General features: G+C 54.4%; 2 protein-coding genes across 6 annotated transcripts in view; both read right to left on the reverse strand.

Annotated features, from left to right (window-relative positions):
* The window catches only part of Ehmt1 (euchromatic histone lysine methyltransferase 1), a 149,375-nt gene extending 144,287 nt beyond the window's left edge, over positions 1-5,088 (reverse strand). The window contains 1 exon segment of the mRNA XM_047523824.1: positions 5,033-5,088. Within this exon segment, the coding sequence (XP_047379780.1) occupies positions 5,033-5,053 (21 nt within the window). The 5' untranslated portion in view covers positions 5,054-5,088.
* A 5,164-nt stretch (positions 5,089-10,252) lies between these two features.
* On the reverse strand, positions 10,253-17,554 carry Arrdc1 (arrestin domain containing 1). Of its 5 annotated transcripts, none has more exons than XM_047525210.1 (8): positions 17,382-17,553; positions 12,524-12,634; positions 12,058-12,108; positions 11,806-11,960; positions 11,432-11,614; positions 11,156-11,332; positions 10,642-11,077; positions 10,253-10,585 (listed from the first exon to the last, which is right to left on the reverse strand). In XM_047525210.1, the coding sequence occupies exons 1-8, from the start codon at positions 17,497-17,499 to the stop codon at positions 10,515-10,517; spliced, it is 1,302 nt and encodes a 433-aa protein (XP_047381166.1). In that variant the 5' UTR covers positions 17,500-17,553; the 3' UTR covers positions 10,253-10,514. The 5 variants fall into 5 exon arrangements, with proteins under 5 accessions (XP_047381166.1, XP_047381167.1, XP_047381170.1 ...); XM_047525211.1 differs by having other exon boundaries at positions 10,253-10,565; positions 17,382-17,551; XM_047525214.1 differs by lacking the exon at positions 12,524-12,634 and having other exon boundaries at positions 17,382-17,554.
* Positions 17,555-18,175: the final 621 nt, after the last annotated feature.

Genomic DNA, 18,175 nt, shown 5'->3' on the forward strand with positions numbered 1-18,175 from the left:
AAAAGCACCATGCTTGACATCAGCAGGCATAGAAAGGCAGAACTGACTTCTTCCACTGAAAACGGGGAGATTAGGAAAAGGTTACTACTGAACCAGGGGAGGATCCTCTTCTCCTTGGACTAGCTCCAGAACATCCAGCTTATACAGGCAGTCCCCAACTTACAACGGTTCAACTTGCATTTTCAACTTAACCGTGATTCAAGGGCCAGAGGCAACTGGCAGACACTGCATTTTGTAAAACCCCGCAAGCAACATGGTTAGATACTCTCAGAGTCCAAGAAATCAGGAGGGATAACAACTCATTCGCTACCATGCACAGTGTTGCTGACCTATGAAGTTCAATAAGTTAGGAGTATTCAATGTGCTTTCTACCGACAGTATTTAAAACTTACAATAGGTTTATCAGGATGTAATCCCACCATAAATCAAGAAACATCTATACCAATGAGGCAAGAGACTGTGGAATCCTCCAACAAAACCAAACCATCCCAGAGAAAGACCTGTGGACAGGAACATGTGCTAGAGAGCCAACCAAAAAACAGCAGTCAATCATTGGCCTGCAGTGAAAGCAACAAGTAAATAAGCCCCTCAGTTTTCTACCTAAAAGGACTAAATGGTTAAAGACTGGAAGCAGCTTAGCAAAAGGAATGCAGGGGAACACACACACATACACGCAATGCAGGAAACATAAGTTTTTATAAAATAACTTCATAAATTCTTAAAAATTTTAACTAAAACTTTAAAATTCAGCCATAATTCAAAGAGATAAGTAAAAATATTACGCAAATAAAATAAGAACAGGAAATTCTAAAAAAGGACCAAAGAACAGGAAAGAACATAAAATGATGACAGAAATTGGAGGGGCTGGGGTTATGGCTCAGTAGTACAGGGCTCGCCTACTGCGTGTGAGGCACTGGGTTCGATCCTCAGCACCACATAAAAATAAGTAAATAAAAATAAAGGTGTCCACCTACAACTAAGAATATTTTTTAAAAAGATATTGGAAAATAATCAAAACTGCTCCCAAAAAGTAGAACAAGAGGACCAAAACATGAAAAGAAGGAAAAAACTTCAAATACTGGAGACTAATATACGGAGGTCCAATATTCAACTAAAGGAAATGAAAAAAGAGAGTGAAGATCAAAGCAGAGAATAACATGTTTCAAATACATTGTAAGAAAATCTCCTATGATAAAAATGCTTTGAGCTCCAGATTTCAGTTATTTACTATCCTGTATGACAAACAAAAAAAGGCTAGTACTAAGCACAATGTGAATATTAGGAAAACCAATCCTGAAAGTTTTGTAGGGGAATAATGCTTACAAAGCATTAAGAATCAAAATGTACCTCTCGACAACACCAAAGATATTGTGTCCATGGCTTCAAAATGATTTCTAGTGGGTTGAGGATGTAGCTAAGTGGTGCTTGCCTAGCACACAGGAAGCCCTGGGTTCCACCCCTATCACTACATTTAAAAAAAAAAAAAAAAAAAAAAAAAATTTAATTCAATCAAAATGACTTCCAACCAGGAATTTCATGACTAGCCAAACTTATTCTTCAAATGTAGTGGTAGAACAAATACATTTTCAGACATACAAGCACCCAAAGTTTTTCTCCTGCTGCCCCTTTCTTGGGAAGCTACTGGAGACCATATTCCACAACCACATGAGGTAGTAAACAGTGGGGAAGGTGGAGTGGGAAGAATCCTCAGGACAATCCTGTGCACCAGATCAAGAGAACACCCATTGTGACTGAGGCAGGATGAACATAAAACAGAGTATGAGGGAATTAAAGTCTTCATCTACTTGTGCAAGTCCACAGATGATCCGTAAAGCTGGTGAATAAAGACAGGACAAGTGTTGTCAAGCACATTTAGAAACATGAAGTAAATGCCACAGTTTCAAGTGGCTGCTGCCTTTCTAAAAGGGCAAGAGAGGAACGGCTTTTCAAATGTCTTTTAGTACTAATTGGCTTTTGTAAGTTATGCATGTATGTCATTTTACAAAAAAGTAAGATAGGAAAAGATACATAGTAGCCTCACTGTTAGACTATAGAACTCACCTGAGAAGGCACCAAAGACAACTTTTTGCTAGGTCAAAAATTTTGCACCAATCTAGCCCCTGATCCACAATAATCCTGCACTTACGTGTAAATCCCAGGAGAGGGCCCCCCCCCCACTTATTAATCTACTAAATAGGGGGTGGGGAACATATTCTACTACCTTACTTTTTTTTTTTTTTTTTTTTTTTAAATCAGGGTTTTAACCCAGAGTGCTTAACCACTGAGCAACATCCCGGCCCTTTTATTTTTATTTTTTTAGATATATTTTTAGTTGTTAATGGATCTTTTTTATTTATATGTAGTGCTGAGTATTGAACCCAAGGTCTCATATATGCCAGGCAAGCATTCTACCACTGAGTCACAACTCCAGTCCCTTATTTTTTATTTTGAAACAGGATCTCACTAAGTTGCTTAGAGCCTTGCTGATGCTGGCTTTGAACTTTCGATACTCCTGCCTCAGCCTCCCCAGTCACCGGGATTACAGATGTGAGCCATAATGCACACCAGTAATTCTTTTTAGTGAGAAAATGTGTTGATTACATTTGTAGGTCAAGCAAAAGGAAAGAAATATGCAGTTAGAAAGTGTGAAGTGAGCCGAATGCAGTGACACACCTGTAATCCCAGCAACTCAGGAGACTGAGGCAGAAGAATGGCAAGTTAAAAGCCAGCTGGACAACTTAGCAAGGCCCTAGATAACTTAGCAAGACCCCGTCTCAAAATAAATAAAAAGGTTGGGGATGTTACTCAATGGTTAAGTACCCTGGGTTCAATCCCCAGCACCAAAAAAAAGAAAGAGAAGTTTGAAGTGTCAGTTTTGTTGGTTTAAAAATTCAACAATCAGCAAACCCTCACCCATGAACCATTTTCCAGATTTAGTAGCAACAATGTTCCCATGCCTATCCACCTTCAGGAGAGGAGGTACTGGACTGCATGCAGACAGGGCATATTCTATCATGCAGCTCCATAAAAAATGCTTACAATTCCAGTGGCTTGGAGGCTACGCAGAAGAATCATGAGTTCGAGGCCAGTCTCAGCAACTTAGCAAGGCCCTAAGCAACTTAAGGAGACCCTGTCCCCGTGTATGTGTGTGTTAAGGGCTGGGGATGTGGTTCAGGGGTTTAACCCCCACCCCCACCCCCAAAAAATGCTTACAATTAGATGGGTATGGTGGCGCACACTCTGGAGCTTGAGGCAGGAGGATCTCAAGTTTGAGGCCAACCTGGGCAACTCAGTGAGACCCTGTCTCAAAATAAAACATAAAAAGGACTCGGAGTGTAGTTCTGTGGTAGAGCACCCAAGGTTCAATTCCCAGTACCACCAAAAAGAAAAAAGAAAAAAAGAAAACTTACAATCATAAATCTTAAAAAAAGAGCTTTCATTAACCTCAAATGACTGTCAAGATAAAACAAGTGTTTTTACAAGTATGGGCTCTGTTGTTAGATTACCTGCGTCTTCACCTTCTTGGCCACAAGCTCTGTAATATGGGGCCTACTGTACCTGTTTCCTCACCTGCAAGTGGGGATTTAACAGAACCTATGTTATAAGACTACTGTCAGGCCTGTAAGAGTGAATTCACTGGACACACTATGGCAGGCTGGGCCCACACTGGCTCTTATGTTTATGTCACAGGCTGTCATTAGCACTACCTCTGTCAAGTCTTCTCTTGAGGCTGCCTGTGGAATCAGACTTTCTGGCCATGCCCTCCTCCACCATTTACTGAGCACCTAATATGTGTACCCGGCAATGAACAAGCACTACATCCACAAGTGCTGGCAAAGTTACCTAGACCTTACCAAGTCTTATTTTCCTCATCTGTTAAGTAGAAAATAACAGTATCTGCTGCACAGTGCAGAGAAAACTGCAAGAGGCAACTTCTCTGAAGGGCTCCCACGGTGCCTGGGACGCAGCAGGCACTCAACGAATTACATCGTTAATCACTACACATCTTCCCCTACCAGCCTGCAAGTGCCTTGGGATGTTCTCCTGCACCTTTTTGTTCCCAGTGCCTAACTCGGTCCTTGAACAAACACTCCCTGCATTCTATCCGAGAACTCCCCTGCACCTTCCCAGTTCACTGCCACCCACAAACCCGGAGGAGCAAGGAGGCTAGCCTGCGAGGCCGCGAGGCAGCGACTGCACGCTCCGGGGTAGGACCTGTGTTCCGCCGTGAGTCGGATGTCACGCCGGCTCCTCGTTACCCGTCACTCTCCAGCCCGAGGTCCCGCCAGCTGCGGCTCTCCCGCAGGGCGGGCAGCCCGCGGTCCTCGGGCCCAGGAGCGCACTACTCTGCGTCCCACCGGCGCCCGGCCGGCCGCTGCCCCCAGGGGCACTGGGTCCGCCTCGCCCAGCGCGCTGTCCGCGCGGCCCCGGCCGGGACACGACCCACCCTCGGGAACGAGCCGGGGAGCCACCACCCCGAACAAAAGAACGCCAACTCGCCGGCCCCGGTCGCTCGGAAATAAACTTGAGGCGCGGGCGCCCCCCGCGCGAGCGCCCCGCCGGCGGCCGCGCTTTGTCCGCGGAGAGGCGCGCCGGGACCGCCAACTTTTCCGTAAAGATGGTGCCACGCTCTCGCACCGAGTGAAAGGTCACGGCGCGGGCCAGCGGGCGCAGGGCCGGCCTCGCCTCGGCGGCGCCCAAGTTGGCCGGCCCGACTTTCCCTTTTGTCCCCGCCGCCCCGCCCGCCCTGCCGGGCCAGCGCGCGGCAGCGGCGCTCGCGGGCTTGGGGCGCGGGTCCGCGGCCGCCCGCCGCCGCCGCCGCCGCCGGGGCCCGCCGCGCACAAAGCGCGCCGGAGGAGCGCGGGCCGGACGCCGGGGCCTCGGCGCGGCCTGACCTGAGGCGGCGGCGGGGGCGCGCGTCCCCGCCCGGCCCGCTGCCCGTCGCCCGGCCGGCTCCCCACCCCCGCGCCGCCGCGGCCGCCGCCGCCGCCACCCGGCGACCCCGCGCCGCCCCGCCGGCCCTGCGCCTCACCTCGGCATCGGCGGCCGCCATGGCCCGGGCCCGCAGCGTGGCCCCGCCCCTCCCGCGCGCCATCGCCCCGCCCGCGCCTCGCGGCCCAGGGCCGGGGCGGGGCTGGCCGCCCGCGTCTGCGCCTGCGCCCGCGTCCGCGCCTGCGCGCTACGGGCGAAGGCGAGCGGCGCCTGCGCGCCTCGGCGGGCCCCGGAGGCGCTTGCGCATTGGAGGCGGGGCCGGGCGGCGCCTGCGCGTTGGCTTACGGTGTTGGCGTCCGCGGTCAGCAGTGCGCGGGGGAGCGTCCTGGAGCAGAGAAGCGGCATGGTCGAGTTTGTAAGTGGGCCTGTGAAGCCTTCTCCCGTCCGATCCGGATTTTGCCAACTTCTCTTTCAGTTACTCCAGTCAGCCGCCATGGAAAATTCAGAATTGAACAGGTCCTAGGGTTTTTGTTTTATCTTTAACCGCGGTTTGAACCTAGGGGTGCTTAACCCGTGAACCGCATCCCCAGCCTTTTTTATTTTTTATTTTTATTTAATCCCAAAGAGCTGGGTATGGGTGGGCACCACTGTACGGAATACAGTCCTTGGATGGAACTCAGTATTAAAGTCACCCATATGATCACCAAATGACTAGTCTGCAGCAACTTTTTGTTGTTTAGGACACACAAAATAACAGGGTGTCGCTAAATTGCTGAGGCTGATTTTGAACTTGAGATCCTCTTGCCTCAGCCTCCCTAGTCGCTGGGATTACAGGCGTGGCCACCGCGCCAGGCTGGTCCCTAGGCTTTAAATCGCGCGCCGTTTGGATGGCTGAGAGAGGCTCGCCATCCCCCTTTGGCGCAGCGTGTCCCCGCCGCAGGCGCTGCCCGCCGACCGTGGACACCGGCCCAGCACGTGTACTTTCTTAGTAATGGCCCCAGAGCGCTGGAGAGGGAATGCCGGCGATTCGGATATGCCAGAGAGAGGCCGCAGAGTGCTTCCTTTAAATGAAAAGGAGAAAGTTCTTCACTTCATGAAAGAAACCGAATGCTGAGGTTGCTCAGATCTACTCCCATCCGTGCGATTTTGTAGGAAAAGTAAATCTGTGCTAGCTCCCCCGTCTCACCTCGCACTGGAGCATTGCGATCCAGTGCCTGTGAGCGCCGCGTCGAGATGCCCAAGGCATGGATAGAAGGTGGACAGGAAACGTGCTCCAATCGGTAGCAGCGTCCAGAAAGCCTTACACGCATACCAAGCCTTCCCCAGGTGGGTCCTTGGAATAGGGGGCAGCAAGCCATTTATTTTAAGTAAGGGACGGTTACACAGACTGCAGAAGAGATTTGGACTGAGAAGCAAAAACTTCTGGCAGTGAAGAAGCTGCTGCCCTATTTCCAGTATGATTGAAGGAATTGAGTAAGGAAAAAGTTCTTAAAGAACTTGATCATCTACAGAAAACACTGCAAGAGCAGGAGTGGGGACAATGCCAGGTTTTGCTGAATGTCTCAGATTGTACAGACATCAAGGGGAGCCCAGGGGCCCATGAGCTAGGCAAGCGTCCCACCATCGAGCTACATCCTCAGCCTTTTTAATTTTGAGATAGGTTCTCACTAATTTGCCACAGCTGGCCTTAAACTTGGCTCCTCCTGCTTAAGCCTACCAAATAACTGGGATTATGGGTGGGCACCACTGTGCCCAGCTAAAGGACAAAATCATGGAATACAGTCCCTGGATGGAACTCAGTATTAAAGTCACCCATATGATCACCAAATGACTAGTCTCTGCAACAACATTTTTTGTTGTTGTTGAAAAGACAAAATAACTTCCGATTTCAATGTTATTACAAAAAGTTCGAGGGGAAGAGGGGGGAAGAACCACACCAGACAAGTGATGCAGGCTTGTAATCCCATCAACATGGGAGGCTGAGGCAGGAGGATCAAAAGTTCAAGGCCCAGAATACGCAACTCAGGCAGACCCTGCCTCAAACAAAATAAGGACTGGGACTGTAGATCAGAGGTAGAGCATTTGACTAGCATGCATGTGGCCACCATGCATGGGCTCGATTCCCACCACCCCAGCACCACAAAAAGAAAACATTATCTGCTACTGACATCCAACCATCCACACCATGCTAGAGTGCGATCAGGTCAGTAGTAGCACAGGTGCAACATCACCTAAGCCATTCACCTCATTTCCTCCCATCACAGGCAATTTACAGAAAGGTGAGTACAGAACAATAAGATTGTTTGAGAGACCACAATTTTTATTACATATAATTCTCTTTTTGGGTAGTACGAGGGATTGAACTCAGGGGTGCTTAACCGCTGTGCCACATCCCCAGCCCACATATATATTATTTAGAGACAGGGTCTCGCTAAATTACTAAGGCTGGCTTTGAACTTGTGATCCTCCTACCTCAGCCTCCTTGAGCCACTGGGATTACAGGTGTGCATCATTATGCACAGCTAATTCTTTTGTCATTAATGTCAGTCTCTTCCTGTACCAAATTCATAGGTTAATTTTTATTGTATGTGTAAGAAAAATCATTGTACAGGTTTCAGTACTACGTGTGACTCAGGCATCCACCGAGTGTCTTACCCCTGGGACTGCTCTATCCTCCCACTCCACATTGGCATTCTGGTGGACTGGCCCAGGTGAAGAACTCCTCGAGGCTCAGCTCTTTACCTCTAACCCCAGATACATTTTGATTTCCCGGGCTTTCACAAAGGCAGTCATCCTGAGTTGCTTTGTAGGGGGATGCCCCAGTTGGGGGTCTGCAGCAGAGGGGTGCTGTGCTTATGGGGAATACCCTGGCATGGAGGAAGTTGCTCTACTTAGTTCCTGGTTGAGAGGAATGCCCCAGCTGCTAGGAGGGATTCCAGGTAAGGACATGTCCCAACTCAGCATGGATTCTGGTTGGGAAGATGCCCTAAGGATTGAGAAGCTGCACACAGGGGATAATCCCCTCTGGATGGATGATCCAGCTGGGAGTGGTGTCCTGAATCGGAGGGGGACCCTGGTTGGGAGGTGTCCCAGTTAGGGCGGTGGCTCTGGTTAGGAATAGGTGCTCTGGCTGGAAGGGTGTGTCTGTCTGGGAGCGATGTCACACTGGAAGGGTTGACCTGACTAGAGGTTTCTCAGAGAAGGTGCTGGGGTGGGTAGGGGGCTCCAACTTGGATGCATGCTCTCTGGCTACCCCAAGATCCCTGCCAGGCACATGCTTGCTATGCACAGGGCAAGGCCTTTCTTGCACACCAAGCAGCCTTTGCTGGACAGTGTACCTAGGGCCTCATAAAGCCTTTTAGGCTACCTGCTTCCTATGGCCAGACCTGCCTCTTCTGTCCCTGAGACTTGAGAAAAGCATACAGCAAAATCAATGTTCTCACTGCCAAGAGCTAAGGAAGCTGAGTCTTAACAACCAGTATGGACTCAGTCTCATGAGGAAACACTAGGAAAGTGTCTGCTCATCTGCATGGTCAGTGCACACAGATAAAGAGGAATGGACAATCCTAAATGCCATCCCAGTTTTCTTTAGGGCAATTTGAATGCTCTGCCAAAACCCCTGAGCCTCTGGCCCACTCTCCCCACATCCCATTCCATCTCCCTGCCTTAGGGCCTCCTGTGTCCCCTCCAGGAAATCTTCTATCTCCAGTATCTGCAGGGTCCACTTCTTTGCTGTCTGCCTCTAGCTAAGAGACTCCCCAGCCCCTTGCTTTATCTTGCTTTGTAGCCCATGTGTCACATGACACCCCTGCACTATTCTGGGCATGTTATCTTCCCTAGGATGATAGTCCACTGTTTTGTGTGCCTAGAATAATACAGGAGACAATAGTTGTTGCTTAACATGTGGACTTCAAATGTGGGGGAAAACCCCTTACCAGGCAAATGGACCGTGAGCATGTGACGAGCAGGCTGCAGGCAGGCCTCCCACTCCCAGCCTGTAGCCCTGCCTTCCCCTGGTGGCCACCGACTACCCACTTGCAGCTCTTATCAGGTGACAGTCCTGAGAGGCAAGCACTATTGGCACCTCACAAGTGACTGAAGCCAGGAAGCCGAGCACCTGCAGGGTTGTGCCACTGGCCATTGGCTGAGGTGGGACACCAACCCAGGCAGGCTTTCCTTTCAAGCACAGATGCACTACTTCCAGCAGGTGCTTACAGACCTGCCTTCTTCCAGGATTCATCTTTCTCCTTGTCCCAGGGAGTTAGTGTTAGCTGGGTACAAGCCACATGGCCATAGCCCACACTGCCACCTGCAACAGTGGCCTATAGCATATGCAAGTGACAACCCATAGCCCACCTGTCCATCTGAAGCCATAGCCTGGGGGTGGCAGCATGCACCAGGCCTGTCCTGAGGTCAGGGAGGACCGTGCCCTGGAAGGCACGAACCTGTTACGCAGCCAAGGACGCTGCCACGCCTCACGTGGTGTCTCTCCACTCCAGCAGAGAGAGAACTTGGCCCCAGTCTATGCCGATCACCCCCACTGAGTCCCTCCCATGGAACAAGGGCAGTGCCTCCAGGCCCTCCCTTGGGGCCAGAGCCAGCAGGTACCTCTCTGGGAAACACTGCCCACAGAATCCTACCTATCTAACTCTGGGAGCCTAGATCATAGCCTTCAAAGCACGGGCCTGGGTGGGAGAGGACAGGCATGACCCACAGAGCCGTCTGAGCATTGGTGTCAACAGCCACCAGAGGCTCAAGCGGAAGGGGTTCCAGGGGCCAGGAACCTGGCAAGCCCTCTCCCCACCAGTTTCCTTGGTGTGGGGTATTCAGACTGCACCACCTGGAATGATGGGTACTGGCCGATAAGCCAGAATGACCCATGAAGTGGAAGAAAGTGTGTCCCCAAGAATGCCAAGGGCCAGCTCCGAGGGCATATCCTCAAGAGGACCAGGGAGGGACCAGTGAGTAGCCCCCAGGCTGTGCCCACTCCCTGCACCCCACAAGAGGAGCAGAGAGGCAGGGTGCACCAGGGAAGGGGAGTGCCCCCAGGAGAAGAATGTACACAGGAAGTTGCCAGCCAAGAGCCAGAGAGCTAGAGGTGGGGCGTGACCAGGGGAGGAGACAAGGGGAGGGGCACACCTGGAAGTGGGGCCCAGTTTGGGGCAGGTCAAAGAAGGGTGGGCCAGGGGAAGGATGCATCTGGGAGGGGGCAAAGATGGGGCAGAACCAAAGAAAAGGTGGGAAGCACCAGGTCCAGCCAACACAGGCTGGAGGCTGCAGGGCATCCATGGCTGGAGGCAGGCCAGCCTCTGTCCAGCTCTACAAATATAACACTTTATTTACAGAGTTTCTCCAGCCTCTAGTCACCCCCATCCCAACCTCAGGGAGAAGAGGGCTAACAACAGGGAAGCTGAGAAAGGATGGTCCCACCAAGAGGTGGCCGGGGACAGGCATGAGTCCTGAGCAGCCAGGCCAGGCAGAGAGCTAAGGCACGAGGCCCCGGGCGCCCCATCCCAGGGCAGAGGCCAGGCCCACCGGGGGAAGCAGCATGAGGTCAGCTCTCAAGGGTCAGCTCCTGGGAGTCAGGCCAAGGTCTGCACCACTGCAACTCTGCTCATAAGAAGGTGGGGCCTCTGTGGGGAGAGAGCTAGGTCTGCAAGGGGTTGTGGCATCTCCTCCCCAACCTCCATCCCTGGCCTCCCCACTCACCATAGGGGTAGCCCCACGAACTGTACTCCGGGGGAAGAATCAAGGCGCTGGTGGTGGGCACTGGGCCCCCAAAACCCTCTGCAAAGTAGGGGACAGTGGCACCTGTAGAGACGCACAAGGGAGGGTGCAGAGAGCGGGTAGCAGGGCTGCCATCCTGGGCACCGGGCTCAGGGGCGACAGGCACAGAATGCAAGGCAGCAGGTGGTGGCTGCTGCTGCGAGTGGCTCTTGGTGGAGAGGGAGACCAGGTCCGAGAAGTGGGGGCTACCAGCCACAGCTTCGGCTTCCTCCTGGGGTGGTGCAGAGGGCACCACTGAGGGTGAGGTTCCAGCAGGTGGCTCCAGACCTGGCCCAGGGCTAAGTGGAGCATGGTTCACAGCAATATTGCCAACAAAGATGGGGAGGGTCACGGTGGCTTCAGGCACCTTCATGGAGACCTAGGGAGGATGGGGGTGGTGAGGGGCCAGGGCCAAGGCCACCCAGCCTCAGGCCACCTACCCCCAGCAGCACCAAACCTGCAGATAGTAGTCAATGTGGATAAGGCTGCAGCCCGGCAGGGCTGACTGTGGCAGGGCTGGCACCAAGATCTGCTCTTGCCACTGTGCATGCCTCCAGGCCTTGACACCAGCACCCTCGACCTCTGCAATGGTCCGCACGTCGTAGATCCAGCGCTTGGCCTTATAAGACACTTTCTGGGAAAAAACCAGCTTATGAGCCTGGGGAGGCTGGCAACCAACCTGTCCCTCCACCTGTACCATGAGGATAGGCCTGGGTAGCCACAACAGACTGACCTGCAGCAGACTGGCCACCACAGGGCTGGTGTCCTTGCCCGACTGGTTCTCTATGTCAGCCTGCAGCCGTAGCACCTGCCCCACCACATAGCCTCGGAGATCAGTGCTGGCCGTGAGGACCACACTGCCTGTCTTCACCAACTTATAGGAGAACTTCTTGGTAGCAGAGGCCACATTGGGTTGCTGGACAGAGAGGGAAGTGGGGAGTAGGTGAGTGCAGGCAGAATTCCTGCAGCACTGGGACAAGCCCACTCAGCCCTGCCCAAAACACCAGTGGTCAGCTCAGAACAGAGGCCACTATGCTCTGACCCTCAGTTCTGCCCCCCACCATGGATGGATGGGGACCATCAAGGAGGCCACTGCTCCATCCTCACCTCAATGTCTGGGATGCTGTTCAGGTTCAGAGGGCTCAAGATATAAAACACAAGGCTGCACTTGTGATCCTTGGAGAAACGTGCAGTGTCGATGGTGGCCCTCACCTGGTGCACAATCCTGCCAAAAGGACCCTCAAAGGACGTGGGTGCTGTGGCTGGGGAGAGAGCAGGAATTGGCATCTGGCACCTCCACCTGTAGGGCCTACCCTCCCAGGCCACTGTCCCTAGCAGCCATCCAAGCTGGGCTCTCACCAGGAAGCAGAAACTGGAAGGGGAAGCTGTGCTCTCCAGCGGGCAGGCTCCCTGCAGAGACAGGAGAGAGATGGAGGCCAGCCACGGGAGGCCCATGGGGCAGCCACAGTGCCCGGACTGCAGTGGCCCCGTGGTTTCTCCAGCCATCTCAGCACAGCAGCACAGCCTGGCCTGAGCCAAAGGCTGCAAGTAAGAACTTGGCTTGAACAGGAAGGGGTGGGGGCTCCATGAAGGTCAGAGCCCACCCAGACCCAACACCAAAGGAGGGTGCTCCCTCCAGTCACCCAGCTACTCTGAGGCAATGCCACAGTGCCTGCAAAGGAAAGAAGCCCACCAGGGCCTACGACCATGGGGAGGTAGCACAGGGTTCCAAGAGGCAGATGTGGGGAGGACAGGCCAGTTCCACATAAGGGCTGCCCTGGGGGCCACTACTTGGGTGCCGTGAAGGACTGGCTCCCAGACTCACCCTTGTCAGCCAGTGACAGGGAGCTGTTGAAGTAGCTTTCCTCCACCACCCATGCTGCATCATTAGCCTTGTTGGAGACCCCACAGGAACCCAGGCAGGTCACTCGGATGGCTGCAAGGGGAGGAAAGCATGAGCTCCAGCCAGCTGGGCAGCACCCAGGGCCAAGCAGCCCTACCCAGAGAGGAAGCCTCCTGCCTTCCCAAGAACACCCTGGCCATCCCTGATCTTAGAGTGCTTTCCAGGGAGCCAGACTGGCAAAAGAACTGAGAGGACAGAGTTTCATCTGTCCTGGCATCCAAGGGGGTGACTTGACCTGACTCCTGTAATAACCCCCAAATTGGTCACCTTGGCCTCCAGTCAGACCTATGAAAACAGCCCCTATAAGGGATGCTTGGGAAACCCCAATGCTGCAAGTCAGGCAGGCAGGGAGATACCCCTTCATGCTCCAGGAAGCTAACTGCCAGCCCTTCTGCCATAGGAATGTGGTCACACCTGTCTGAGCAGGTCCACAGTCACACCCTGAGGGTGGTGCCCTTGACTTCCTGGGCAGCACTGCCCAGGAGGCTGATTTAGTGGGAGTGCCCCATCAGGACCCACTGGAAGCTAAACTCAATTCCTCAACCCAACGAACATGTCCGGGGCCTGTGAGTAGGCAGCCATGCCTGAATAATCAGACCCAGCCAAGCTGGTCACTGGGAGAACCAACCCAACAGAACCACGGCACAGCAGAGACCCAACAAGGATTAGGTAGGAGTCAGGGACAGGCACCCCATAGTTTCACCTCTCTTCTCCCTTCATGGCCAGGTCAAGGTTTCTGCTCTTTCCCTGTGCTTCTCCCAGACTTGATGAGGTCATGTGAGGGGAAGACTGCTCAGACCCTGACGCCTGTCTAAGGAAACCACCAGGCAGGAGGAACGCTTAGTATCCAAGTGCCAGAGGTTAACCACACCTGCCTCACCTGGGGTCTGCCTAAGCAAGCCCACCTTGTGGCCCAGGCCTCTGGTTTATCACCCTCAGACCCAAGCAGCTCCCTCCACACATACTCCTCTCCCCTTTGACTGATGCCAGGCCTCTTCCCCCGACCTCTGAAGGGGTGCTAGCTTTCCACTGTACCACCTCTGCCCCTCAGCACTGCCAGTGGTTGGCCTCAGCCTCCATGCCAAGCCAGCCTATCACCCTAACCTCACCAGTTCCTGATTTGGAATCCATGCCAGCCTGAGAAACACCAGGGGGAGAACAGGCCTAGAGAAGGTGTCCTGGGGGCAAAAGATGCTGTGTACTTGAACACACCCTCAGACAGGGCATGTTCCCCAGGGATCCTGCAGGTGAGTCCTGCAGATGCCAGAACCAACCACGGATGCTGGAAGGGGAAGGAAGTCCCCGACTGGGCTGGGTGCTGGCCAAGTGCTATCAGGTGACACCAGTCGGTGACAGAACTGAAGACTTGCCCCACCCACCACTGTACAAATTCCTAACCCTCAACTCCTTGAGCTAGAACAAAATGGTTGTTTAAGCTATTTAGCTTAGGGTGATTTGTCATTTTTTTTCACTGTTAGGGAGGGAACCCAGGCCTTGTGCTTGCTAGCCAAGGGCTCTACCACTAAGCTACAACCCTAGCCACTTGGCACGACTTTTACATAGCAGATGCCCTCCTAGTAGAAATCAGGGAAAGTGTGATTACTTTCAATTTTAACCCATCAAACTGGCAAATATTAAGCACTTGGACATGTGTTAGGTAGGAGGTAGAAAAACATGATCCTCGCACTGATCACCTGCAGGCTAAAGCCCACTGCTGAAGACAGTCAGTCTAGACCTCAATGAAACATCAAACATTCAGCCTAGACCCCCTCGGAATGTGGGGCATGGAGCCACATGAGCCAGAAAAATAAACAGCATCCCACCCAGGGAACTCAGGCCCTGTGATCTTCCCAGCACACCAGGGTTTCTGCAGAGGACCCTGCCTGCCCACTCTCCCAGCAGGATAATGGACACAAAGCTAGCAGACAGCACTCCTGCTATTCCTCACAAACTCCTGGAGCTGTTCCTCTGCCAGTCAGCAGAGTTTCAGGTCAGGCTGGGAGTTCCCCAGGGAGCCAGTGTTCACTGGTCAAGACCAGAGGCAGAGCTGGGTTTTTGCCTTCTCAAATTGCTGGATCAGGCAGGATCACAGGATTCCGTTCTGCCCAGAGAGAAGTGAGCAGAGCCCACAAGGCACATTGGAAAGGGTCTCCTTGCTGCTGGAGAGGCACCAGACACAGCTCCCCTTCTTTCTGAGTGTGTAGATGCTCATGACGGCAGTACAGAGGGCAGTCACCTGGTCAGAGACCCTGCCTTCCTCCACTTTCAAACTTTAATGTTGGAGCTGCTCTTTGGTAGTGAACCTGTAGCCCCAGCCTCCTCCCTCATGTGGGACTAACTGCTGGTGTAAGTGAGGTGCTTACAAGAGCAAGTGCCTGCCACATGGTCATAGGATCAGGGCAGGGGTGTTCTGGCAAGGCATCCACCTCAGAGTAAGGCCTCCAGAACCAAGCCCTCAGGTGTAAATGCTTCCTAACTGCTGCACAGAAGAGTAGCAAAAGATGGGTGCCAGCCCAGCAGGGGCCAGCCCTTGGCTGGAGTGGGCCGGGGTCACAGGAATGTCAGGAACGTTCTTCTTACACGTGTTTCCATCTGTCTAGCAGCCCCCTCCCTTGTATCCCAGTCCTCTGACCTTGAAGACCTCCATTCCTCTATTGGTCCCAAAGGTCTCAAAGCCTGACCCACCTCCACTGGCTCCCCAAAATGGGGGCATCCCAGCCTCTGCCATATTTCTCCCACTGTCTGTGCCTGTCCTGCTTCCTAACTGTGTCATGAGAATAACAAGAGTGACCTACTCCAGAGTCCATGAAGTTGGTCCATGGGGAGTGGAGAGACATGTGTCTGACCCACAGTGAGAGCTCAGGGAGAGGAAAGGAAACACAAGGTCACCTGACCTGGCCCCTCCCAGGCTCCAGAAAACTGCTCCTTCCTCGATTCCCTTCCACATCAGCTCTTAGGCAGCCAGTGTCCTCATGCCTAGGTGCTGACCATCACTGCCACTCATCAGACAAGTGTTCAATGAGCAAACCTGGGAACCTCAGGGCGGGTCTGCCATCCACATGGGGGTGAAGGGTGTCCCGCAGCATCTACTGAACCAAGCAGAAGTTTGAAAGAACCATGGTCCTTCCTTTCCCATTCAAGGCAGGAATTAAGGAAGCCCCAGTGGCACCCCTGCAAATTCACCTCCATCAACCTGAATAACCCACCCTCTGGACCCAGCCCATGTCCCCACTTCTGGGTACTTTTTACAGTTGGGACCAAGCACTGGGGCTCCTTTGGCCTCTACAGGGTCAGCTGTCCATTCATCCACCCTCTACCTGCCACAAGGAAGCCAGGGGATCGGCCCATTCTGTCACTGTGATGAGCAATGACCTGCTCAGCACAAGCCCAGCCAGGGAGAGAATGAAGATGGACAACCCAGGTGGTAAACTTTACACAAGGCCTCTTTCCTGTCCATCGGTTACTCCCAGGCCACAAGCACATAGCCTGACTCTGTCCTCATCTTGCTTCTCACATGTCTTTTGTGCCCAAGGAGAACTGCCCTGTTGCTGCTATATCCCCTGCCATGGCTACAAATGCCCCCACCCAAACCCCAAACTCCAAGTGGGGACACAAGAGAGGAGGCAACAGAGTCATCACCAGGAAACCCAATAAGCCCAGAGCCCGAGGGAAGCTCCTACAACTAACAACTCAGCTTCCTCTTAAGACCTAGCAGTCTCAGAAGGTCAGGTGTCAGAGAGCCATCGTTCTGCCCAAGACCACGGAGGGGAGGACAATAGCTCTCTGTCCTCACCAGAAGTACACGCTGCCAGCAGTGCAGAGGCCATGGGGGTCAGGTCCAGAGGGAAGTGGCAGCCGTGCTTTTGGTCAAGCAGCTAGATGGCCCTCACAGGAGGCCAAGGTAGAGAAGCATCCCGCAGGGATACCCACACTAATCTCTACTCAGAGCCAGCGGTCAGGCAAAGTCCACCACGCTGCCCACCACACCCTGAGGGCTCAGCCATCAAGTCCCTCTTAGAGCCCTGTCCCGAGGGAGCAGCCACATGCCTACTACGGAGCACAGGAGGCCCATACCTGCAGAGTGTCCCTATCAATGCCACCGCAGCAACCCGATCCCTGGCCCCAAAGTCCCAGATGCCTGCATCAGCAGAGGCTCCGGCTCAGCTCCAAGAAGACGCCTGGGCTGGGGCGAAGTGATACCAGGATGAGCCGGTCCCTACTGGCCCGCAAGGGCAAGCCTTGGGCAGACTGTAAGCAGGTGCCCGGTGGACCCTGCTGGGGACTCGCACTTGAGCCAGGCTTGTCTCTAAAGAGGAAAAGCCTGCCCAGGATGCCTGGTGGCCTGAGAGGGAACCCAGAAGGGCTAGGTTTCAGATGAGGGCCCAGCAGGTGCGGAGCGCAGCGGATCATGCGCACCTGGACTGAGAAAGTCGGAGACATGGGTATGTTCACGGTCACGGTAGCCTTGGCAAGGTGGACAGGCGCTAGGCCCTCACCCGGACTCTGACTGCCCCTAGGCGGAGAGGACAGGAAGGGGCAGATGCGGAAGGACTGAGCCATCGGGCCTGCCTGCCTGCTCCGCCCCGGCCGCTGCCGGCCACCCCCCACCACCAACGGGCCTGCGGAGCCCGCAGCGGCGCCCCAAACCTCCCGCCGCCCGCCGGGCCCGCCCAAGACTGCGGACCCAGACTCAAGAGCGTGGACCACCCGCTTCCGGGAGCTCGGGCCGCTGCAGGTGCGAGCGCGGCCACCGCCCTCCCCCGAGGCACCCCGCGCCCACCTCGGAAGGGCAGCGGCGCCCCCAGACGCACGCGCACAGTGCCGGCCAGCGGCTCCCCGGGGCTGTAGACTACGCGGCCGTGGCTCAGGCGGATCTCGAAGAGCTGCACCCGCCCCATGCCGCGGCCTCCCGCGCCGCGCACTGACGCCCGCCGGGGCCGCAGCTTCGAGACCCGCCCCGAGGACCCGCCTCGAGCCCGAGGACCGCCCCCAGCCCGCCCCGGGATCAGCCCTGAGTCGGAGGACCCGCCCCGGCTCGCTCCGAGGACTTGCTCGGGGCGCGCTCTGAACCCAAGGATCCTCCCCGCAAAGCCCGCCCCAAGGATCCGCCCCCGACCCGCCCTAGACCATCCCCACCTGGAGGATCTGCACGCGAGGACCTGCCACAGGGTGGAAGGACGGCCCCCGCCACGCCTCCAGAAAACGCCTACCGACCCTCCCACCTACCTTCCCTCCCTCCTCGCCCCTAACCTGCGGGCCCGCCCCCTGCCCGCGAGAGAAGTGTGCATCCTGCTTCCTGTGCATGCTTGTCCTGAGCCAGCGACTAGTGCCTGGAGATCCTGAAGACAGATGCTAAGCGGTGCGGTCCAGGGGCAGCAAGTGTCCGTGGGGAGGGGACCAGGCGTCCAGCATCAGGGCTGGGGCCGCTGGGCAGGGGTGCAGATGACTGTAAAATCAGGGGGAATGTATTTGAATTCATCTTTTTTAAAAGGTCCCCTCCTTGCCGGGCTTGGCGGCGCACACCTGTAATCCCAGCGACTCAGGAGGCTAAAGCAAGAGATGGTAAATTCGAAT

The sequence above is a fragment of the Sciurus carolinensis genome, chromosome 14 (genome assembly GCF_902686445.1).
Source record: "Sciurus carolinensis chromosome 14, mSciCar1.2, whole genome shotgun sequence".
Taxonomy (NCBI): Eukaryota; Metazoa; Chordata; class Mammalia; order Rodentia; family Sciuridae; genus Sciurus; species Sciurus carolinensis.

Bases quoted from the DNA above. Each gene is read 5' to 3' on its own strand.
- Arrdc1 (XM_047525210.1), bottom strand. From the start codon at position 17,499: ATGGGGCGGGTGCAGCTCTTCGAGATCCGCCTGAGCCACGGCCGCGTA. The intron at 12,109-12,523 runs GTGAGTCTGGGA...CTGTCTCTGCAG, and splicing joins CCTGTCACTGGCTGACAAGG to GGAGCCTGCCCGCTGGAGAG. The intron at 11,333-11,431 runs GTCAGTCTGTTG...GTTTTTTCCCAG, and splicing joins TGGTGGCCAGTCTGCTGCAG to AAAGTGTCTTATAAGGCCAA.